Source organism: Watersipora subatra, chromosome 2, assembly GCF_963576615.1.
Source record: "Watersipora subatra chromosome 2, tzWatSuba1.1, whole genome shotgun sequence".
Classification (NCBI taxonomy): domain Eukaryota; kingdom Metazoa; phylum Bryozoa; class Gymnolaemata; order Cheilostomatida; family Watersiporidae; genus Watersipora; species Watersipora subatra.
The window spans coordinates 2,871,777-2,881,713 of record NC_088709.1 but is presented as its reverse complement, the minus strand read 5'-3'; the positions used below and the strand labels follow the sequence as shown (position 1 = coordinate 2,881,713).

At 33.8% G+C, this 9,937-nt stretch overlaps 1 protein-coding gene across 1 annotated transcript; it reads left to right on the top strand.

The window, feature by feature from the left end:
* The first annotated feature begins 1,545 nt into the window (after positions 1 to 1,545).
* LOC137386761 (semaphorin-5A-like) lies at positions 1,546 to 3,094 on the top strand. The gene is made up of 5 exons (XM_068072893.1): positions 1,546 to 1,585; positions 1,978 to 2,028; positions 2,164 to 2,313; positions 2,479 to 2,655; positions 3,017 to 3,094. The coding sequence occupies exons 2-5, from the start codon at positions 1,983 to 1,985 to the stop codon at positions 3,034 to 3,036; spliced, it is 393 nt and encodes a 130-aa protein (XP_067928994.1). The 5' UTR covers positions 1,546 to 1,585; positions 1,978 to 1,982; the 3' UTR covers positions 3,037 to 3,094.
* The last annotated feature ends 6,843 nt before the right edge of the window (positions 3,095 to 9,937 follow it).

The following is a 9,937-nucleotide window of genomic DNA, read 5'->3' as shown; positions in this document are numbered from 1 at the left end:
TTCTATCGTTATTATACTTAAACGATTCTACACAAAAATGGTTAAAATTGTTGACGAGATTTCGGTACAAGGGTTTGCGATGTTGTTGATGAATAATTTTCGTGAGTTGTGTGCACATGCATTTCTCATAAAACTCTCAAACATTTGCTCCGCTCGTTTGGTCGTGGGATTATTATTATTATTATTCTTATTCTGAAAGTAATATAAGTTTAATGATTTGTTTCTTTTCTTATCAGTGTGAAAGGCAATAAGTTGAATTGAGATAAACTTTGAACTGCACTCTGTGGTAGCTGGCTATACATGTTCTCATAACACTCTTATTAAATACAGATCACAGCTTTATATTAAATATTATTTTCTATTCTAGTTCTAACTGACTAGCAGCTGATAGACAGCTTTCTTGTTCTACTTTCAACTCAAGCGTTTCCAAAGGTCTTTCTTCTGATACAACTTGCACCCATTCAGCTATAAGAATTCCTCTAACATAATACTAATCAATACTTATTGTGTGACAAAACAACATTTTTTAAGACATATTATCTTTAGTTCCATTTTATCTGAATTTATAGCATCAATTAAGGCATGTCTATTCGTCAGGGTCTCATTTGATTTGCTAACTTTCCTTAACTTAGTTTTCAAACTGAATTAAAACACTACCTTGGACATAATCTCTCTATGTTACCCTCTAATGATCAGGAGTTAGTTGTTATCTCTGGATGACACAGAGAATGTTGGGAAGTTCTTGGAGAAAACAAAAACTTATTACACATTTTTTTGTCGCTATAAATGATAAAATGATAAAGGATAAATACATTTAATTACTTGCGCACTGACACATGAATATACTATTCCATAATATTCAACTTTGCTGCGTCAGATGTGAGTGACACATCCTTTCTTTATCATTTCCAAAGCATTTATAAGTCACCAACAAAGTTTAGCCATTTCTACTACAGCTATAGCATTAATCCATAGTTTAGATATGACATGAGAGTGTGCCATACATTTTCATCCCTAGCCAACTTGCTACCGTTTCATATCAAAGTATATGTTAGTGACAGGGTGCCTCGTGTTGATAATAATTGATTGATTATTGATAACTCAAAGTAGAAATCAATACTAAGATATATCATTGGTTTGTAATCGGTTAGTCTGAGTGGAAAGGTATATAAGCCTGCATAAGAATGCTGGTAACACAGTTTCATTTCTCTTTATAGACTCTCTGATCATCTCACATACTTGTCTCACTGTAAGTTACTTGTATTTCTCAATTTCCTTACAATAGATTTAAGATGTGAATACCAGCCTTTGTAAATATTTCTGTACAAGTTACTGACATACTGCGTGGATTGGTCTGTTTCCAAGTAGTTTATTGTCGACTAACTCAGGTTCCGTATAGTAATAATGAGAGACAATTCACCAGCTCTCCAACATATACTTCTCTACAGATATATCTGATGTGTATAAAGAGTTTACTAATAGATATATTAGTTTACAGTTTTCTGTTTAAATTTAAAGAAATGTTTGTGTTATTTTTAGAAGATGAAGGTTCTCACTTTGACTTTGGTTGTAATCCTTTTGTTCGGTAAGTAATTATGTAAGTAAGATGGTAAAGCATTATCATTTTAAACCAATTTATATTTTTAAATAAGGCAAACATTCTAATATTTTTAAAGACAGTGTAATTTTGCAATTATGAAATAATTATCATTTGTATAAAATCTTAATTTTGTCCTCAAATATTTCATTTGCTAAATATTTGACCATGAAGTTGGCACAGTGATCTAAATTACTAGCACTTTTGCTGAAAACCAGTAAAGGAGTTATCTACCCAACATTGAACGAAGAAGATGTACTGGCACAATGTAGTGATAGTCCCATAGCATTCTTAGTTTACTTACTTGTAGGTAAAATTTAGGTTCTGACTATTTGAGAACTTATTACTAGCATATAAGATATTATATTTACTGTTTACAGCAGTGATGGTGGATGCTGGAGGAAAGGGTAGTAAGAGGAGCAGTAGCAGCAGTAAGTTAAACTAGAATAACTCTCAGGCTATGAAAGTTGATTTGATAAGCAATGAATTCGCAATACTTCTCTGCACTGTCAGTTTAGTCAGTGTTAGTGAGCCACATCTGTCATTTTAATATCATAATTTTCTAGAAAACAGCAGCAAGAGCAGCCGTGGCAGCAGTGGCAGCAGTAGCCGTAGCAGCAGTGGCAGCAGTAGCCGTGGCAGCAGCAGTGACAGTAGTCGTGACAGCAGCAGTGACAGCAGCGAAAGCAGTGAAGAGAAACCTGTTAATGTCAACGGTACGAAAAAATATTCTGTACTAGTTCAGTTTTTCTAGAGTTGCTATAATCTGGGCAATTATGTCTAAACACAAACATCAGTATGAAAATTTTCTAAAGAATCAATTTTCATTAAACATTTGAATCTATTGCTCAAGGTGGTAAAATTACTGACTCTTCTTGCAGGATATTGGTCAAGCTGGAGCAGCTGGTCTGACTGTACAAGACCATGTGGTTCAGGAACCCAAAGTAGAACTAGAACATGCCTGAGCAAGTATGGTTCCACCACTGTTTACAAAGTTTCCTGCAAAGGTTCCTCTAAGCAGACCAGAGCCTGCAACACTCAGAACTGCAAAGAAGATCGTAAGTTTGATGATGAATTTATATAGTCTTCCCTAGACAGATAATAACAGAATATTTTAATGCTAGATATGGAAAATCATGTAGCTCACATTCAAAGAAGTCTCCTGTGTCTTTGTCCTGTGTTTATGGACAGATGTAAGTATATTTCAGAGTAATGATAGAAATTTAAATTGATTCAGATCGATAAGAATGTCGAGAAAAGAATTAGAAACAAATGAATGAATAGGCACTTCAGAAGAAAAATAAAGATTATAACTTATCCACTGGTAAATTGCAAATGGCACACCGTCTGCAAATGGCACATGCAGTCTTCGATAAACTAAAGACAGCAATAATGATTAGAGGTCGTTGTATTTTACAGAGTATGGAGCCTACTACTAAATGACTGAACCCGAGAAGACAACTTCCCTGATACTATTTTCTATATGATCTGTGTCATGACAACATAACCTTTGTGTTTTTATGTTCCATTGGTTTGATTTATAATTGGTCTATTAATAAATATACATGTATATTGGCTGAAAGCAAAGCTCTTCTTTTGAAATCAGACAGAAATAGACTCCATCAGCAGGTCTTTCCCTAAATGCATTGAGCTGAATACATTTTGAATCTTTTACACTGGGCTTGGGTAGGGAGTTATAGCATCTCCCTTATATCTAGCCTTTTAAGCCAAAAAGCTGAAGCTATAAAGCTAAACTGAAATGACTGTATTCTGTTACTATTACTATGACGACTGACAAATACAGAACTTTGTTGCACGTATATATCAGAAGAAGAAATTTATGCTTGCAACTAGTTGAGATGACTTTAATACAAAGTAACCGTGGAAAGACAACTTCGTATAGAATCTCAAAGATAAAACAAAGATAAATCTCTAGAAAATAAACTTATTGACAATAATAGACAGGTGAATGGTGAGCCGAGATAGTTCTTAACATATGAAAAATAAAGACACATGCCTAACTTTTACTAACTAGCTACAGTTATTTATAAAATAGAACTGAATAAACATTGAAGCATTTGAGTCAAACTCTGTCCATTTTACACTCTCAATAGTAGCAGCATATTATGAGAATGTTAAACCATGTTATGCTCTGAGCAATGGTCAGCTGTTGAAGAAGTGATATTCAGCCTTAGACTTAAATATGAGTAGTCCACTCAATGAGGGGCATTGCTTGATTAGGTTGGTAAAAACCTTACAAATCAAAGATCTAGGTATAAGTCTGCCTGGCTTTAATGTTAATAATGACAATAAAACTTGTTATTAAAGCTATGCTATTTTAATAAACTAAATGTTAAAGGTTTTTATGTTATGCTATGAGATTAGCAGTACCCAAAGACTACAACATGGTCGGCAAAGAGATAGAAAATGTAAAGAGATATCTCCCACTTGAAGTTGAGATTAAAAAGGGCGGACATGCAAGAAAAGCAGTAGTTATTGTAGTTCTGGTAGCCATTGAAGCATAGGGTGTAATAACACCGCACGTCAAATGTGGCTTGTCCGCATACCGACAACAGTCAACACAAGTGAGTTGCAGAAAAGCCATATAAAATAACTAAGATCTGGTAGGAGACCCGAGCTTGAGCAGACTGCTCACTTGAGTTAACTGAAGAGAGGAAACAATGTTTTCAATTGTTTCGATACTCATATATATGATATAACTAGCTGTGCCTTCCGGCGTTGCCCGGGTATTGAAATCCGCATATAAACAATGAGAAATGATGAGAGTTGCCTACCACTTACTATTAGCTTGGCACATTGCCAATGGAAAATGGTATTAAAAATCAGCTTATAAGCAATGAGAAGTGATGAGAGTTGCCTACCACTTGCTCACTTGCTCCCCTACCACTATTTGCCTGGCACATTGCCAATGGAACTACTTATGCAAATTATATTATAGATACAATTTATTGATTTTCTCATGTATATAAATCATGTAATAGTTGTGTTCATCAATAACAATGACTACACTAAAATGATAAAGAGAGTATGCGTGTGTCTCATAATGTGATCTACTATGTGACTCACTTTCTAATGTAAGGTTCTGCTAATTAATCAAAGCCTTTATAACCAAATGTTCTACAGAAGTAATAATAAAGTATTATATTTAATTATTACGAACTAATCCTGCTATATATATGTCATCTGCTAAAAAAATTTAAGTATGCATCACAAACCTTTAGGAAGTAGCTAAGACAGAACTATTTTACAACTTGGTTCATCTCTTGTTGGCGGAATAAGATGTTAAAACTGAACACTGACACTAATCCAAAAGCTAGTCAGTAACAACGGTTGCTTGAAGTCAGTGAAAGTAGTTGATAGTAGGTAGTGAGTAGAATTCATGGAAGCTGTTGGCGTACTGAGTATTTGATTTTCTGAGCAAAATGATAATACCACACAAGAAAGAGGAATGGGAGTATATACTATTTAGACAGTTATTCAAGTAACAGAAGTAAACTAGAATGTCTTCATACAAGTTGAATTTACTTTTAGAACAATCTTGCTTGGAATGACTTGAGTAAGTAACATAGTAATCATGTGTCGCTTATTGCTATCTCTGGCAGGTTGTGACAGGTGCTAGACAGTCTGCAAAGCATACCAATACAGCATTTCTACCATGTTGAGTAACATCCCCTAAAGCTTTATCAATTACTTGATTATTCATGGTTCTTTTGTCACTATCATCGTGCCTTCTGAGTAACACAGGCTGTCAAATCTTATCTTGTGTTCTATGACTCACTTGGCATTATTTTCGATTTACAAAAGTTAAAATTTCATTGCTGCTGAATACTCTGTGACTCATGAACCCTTTTAGAAAGTTTAGAGAAATGAAATAAGGTATTGGGCAGAAAGAAAGCAAGATTTTTATAAAAAACATTTCTCTAACTTATTCTAATTATTATAATGTTTTATTGACAGTCTTTCCAATTTTTGTAGCTATATTATAACACTTTCTTCATAAAACTTATGGTCAACAAATGCTTTTTAACCGATGATTTCTGTACAACTTCAGACACGCTACACGACTATATTGTTGGTGTACAATAACTAAACTTACCCTGTTAAACATATCAGTGTTGTATAAAGTAGTCAGTAATAATGCTCACATAACAACATGTTCCACTGTTCTATGTTTAACAGGAACCAGTTGATGTTTGTTCATTTATAATATTTCTAGTTTAACTAAATGATTTGCAACTAGCGTAAGTTATACACATAACAGCAAAGTTGACTTAAGTTGATAAATATACAGGAGAGGCGAGTTTTATTCAAAGATTAAAAATGTATTTTTCAGTCGCTTTTGCAATGGTAAAAAAGTAGTCATTTCTATAAAAGTTTATAGCCCCAGCTTTTTGATTTAAAAGGACCAATATATGGAAGAGGCTATGATCCCTTTATTCAGCGTGAGACATTCAAAATTTTTATAATTGAGCGCATTCAGAGAAAGAACAGCTGAGGGAGTCTTTATCTTTTAATAGGATTTCATTTAAAAAAAGAGCTCTGCATTTATCCAATATATATTTATTATTAGACAAATTATAAATCCAACCAATAGATTGAATAGAACATCACGACACAGAAGTTATGCTCTCATGATTATATTGACAATAGTCTCAGGGAAGTTGTCTTCTCAAGTCCAGTTATCTAGTGGTAGTCTCCATACTCTGTAAAATACAACAACCTCTAATTATTATTCAAGTGTTTAGTTTCTACTAATTAAGCATTAGAGATCATGTAACTGTAACTCATCTACATTGAAATTTCTGTGTAAGAATATCAGAGAGGTTATTTTGAATGTGAACTACAAGAATTTCTATAACCAGCATTAAAATATTTTGTTATTATCTGTTCAGGGAAGACAATTCAAATTTATGATTAAACTTACCATGTCCATTACAGTTCTGAGTGTTGCAGGCTCTGGTCTGCTTAGAAAAACCTTTGCAAGAAATTTTGTAAACATTGGTGGAGCCATACTTGCTCAGACATGTCCTAGTTCTACTTTGGGTTCCAGAACCACATTGTCTTGTACAGTCAGACCAGCTGCTCTAGCTTGACCAGTATCCTGTGAGAAGGGTCAGTAATTTTACCACATTGAGAAATAGATTCAGATATCTAGTGAAAATTGGTTCTTTAGAAAATGTGTCATACTGATGTTTATATCCGAACATAATTTTTAGGAACTTTGTAGAAACTGAGCTGGCACAGATATCCATAATATAGATAAGGTCGTGATAAGGTAGACCCGATATGGTAGTTATATTATAACTACCTTTGATATTAACAGGTTTCTCCTCACTGCTCTCGCTGCTGTCACTGCTGCTGTCACTGTTGCTGTCACGGCTACTGCTGTCATTACTGTCACTGCTGCTTCCACGGCTACTGCTGCCACGGCTACTGCTGCCATGGCTACTGCTGCCACGGCTACTGCGGCCACCACTGCTGCTACTGCTGCCATGGCTGCTCTTGCTGCTGTTTTCTAGAAAATTGTGATATGAATATGACAGATGTGACTCTTTAACCTAACCAACAGTATGGAGAAGTATTGGGAATTCGTTGATTATCGAATCAACACTGATAGCCTGAAAATTATTCTAGTTTAACTTACTACTGCTACCGCTCCTCTTACTATCCTTCTCTCCAGCATCCACCATCACAGCTACAAACAGTAAATATAATATCTAACATGCTAATAATGAACTCTCAAATTATTAGAACTCAAGCTTATTGTACTAGTAAATAAACTAAGAATGCTACTGGGCTATCATTACATCGTGCCAGTGCATCTTAATCACTGTTCAAGTGGGAGTTGTTGCATCTACAGCAATTTTGGATAGATAACTCTTTTAACAGTTTTCAGCAGAGAACAATAACAGTTTAGTTTGCTGCGCCAACTTCATGACAAGATACTCGGTGATTGAAAAAGTTGAGGTCACAATTAAAACTTTATACAAACAATATTTCTTTAATAGATGTAAAATTACTGTGCTTTTTTAAGTATCAAAAGTTTAGCTTGGTTGAGGATGCAAATTGAACTACAAACTTAAAACTACTATATTTATTGCATATAATAGTTTACCATATTATATGCAATAAATATAATTACTTACCAAACAAAATGATTACAACCAGAGTCAGAGTGCGAACCCTCATTTTCTAAAAATAACACAAAGATTTCTTTAAGTTCAAACAGAAAACTATCAACTAATATATCTATCGGTAAATATCAGACATATCTGTAGAGAAGTATATGTTGGAGAGCTGGTGAATTCTCTCTCATTATTACTATACGGAACCTGAGTTAGTAGACAATAAACTACTTGGAAACAGACCACTCCACACAGTATGTCAGTTACTTGTACAGGAATATTGACAGATGCTGATATTCACATCTTAAATCTATTGTAAAGAAATTGAGAAATACAAGTAACTTACAGTGAGTCAAATATGTGAGCTGATCAGAGAGTCTATGAAAAAAAATGAACTGTGTTACCAGCATTCTTATGCAGACTTATATACCTTTCCACTCAGACTAACTGATTGCAAACCAAGAATATATCTTTGTATTGATTCCTACTTTTGGTTATCAATAACCAATAAATTATCATCAGCAAGAGGCACCCTGTCACTAGCATGTACATTGATATGAAGCGGTAGCAATTTGACTAGGGATGAAGATGTAAGGCACACTCTCATATTATATTTAAACTATGGATTAATGCTATAGCTGTAGTAAAAATGATTAAAGTCCTGTTATTGTTACACATTGTTGATGGATTATAAGTACGTATGTAGGAACTGAAAGAGAGGATGTGCCACTCACATCTGACTCAGCAAAACTGAATATTATTTAACAGTATATTCAACTGTCAGGTACAAGTAATAAAATAAGTAGATATGAGGCTAGGAAGGTTTAATATATATATTTATCATCTAGAGTGACAAGAAAACAATCGATAGAACTCTGACACGTCCAGATCAATAGCTTCATATTTCTCTGTGTCAACCACTCATAGCAACTAGCTTTTAATTGCTGAATGACGACAATATTAGTTAGCAAATCAATTGTGACCTTGAAAAATAGACATGTCCTTAGTGAATCTATACATTTAAATAAAGGTAAGTCAAGGATAGTACGTCTTAAGAGATGTTGTTTTGTCACACAATAAGTATTGATTAATACTATTTTAGAGTATTTGTTATAGCTGGGTACTAGTTGCATCAGAAGAAAGACCATTGGAAATGATTGTGCTGGAAGTTGTACCAGAAGGCTGTCTATCATTTGCTAGTCAGTTATAACTAACATAGAAAACAATATTTAATCTGAAGCTAAGGTCTGTATTTAATAAAAGTGTGGTGAGAACATGTATAGCTACTGTACAGCTGTTCAAAGTTTATCACCAGACAATAACCTACAAATCTACAACAAGCCTACAATAGTGAAAGTAAACATTGATTTCTTTTATAAGCATTATCACACTTGTTTTTTTATTCATTTTCATCAACAATACTAAGTAAACAAATAAAAAGCTGGAAGAGTGATGAAGCCCATAATATGCAATAGCATATATGCTATTGCATATTAAAACCTAATTACTCATATAAATTGATCTTTATTACGCGATGACGACAAGCCCTACGCCACGATTAGCTATATAGCTAGTCGTGGCGTCGGGCTTGTTGTCATCGCGTAATTTTCCCACTGTGTTAAAAGGTAACTTTATTTTTTGAATGTCTTTGAGCAGAGAAAGATATCTATGGAAAATGTTAAGAAGGATATGCCAAAACATTTTGAATATCTACGTGTCACTGTAGATGATTAATTGCTGTCAAACTTTGCCATCTCTACTTACTTTACACATTTAATTGCTTGTATACTGACATATAAATGTACTGTATAATCAGATGTTACCTTGTTGAGTCAAATGTGAATAGCATATCCTTTCTCTTGTACATGTAATCATTTTCAACCCATTAATGGTGAAACCTCTCATTTTTCAATTTAACTTTGAAATGAACAGTTTATATTCACGAAATAACAACTAATAACAGCTCATCAACTCGACTATTATAATTGTACTATAGTATTAAAACTCTATAGTAATAAGTTACTATAGTATTAAAAGACCAGCTCTGCTACTTCTTGCAGGTTTAGGTGCTACTTTTTCAAGTATTAAAGTCTAATTTTTAAACCATGTATTTAAGGTTATACTACGGGTTGATTTATAAAGATATTGCTCTATAAGTGTACACGGTCTCATCTCTATAATTAACCAGACTGCA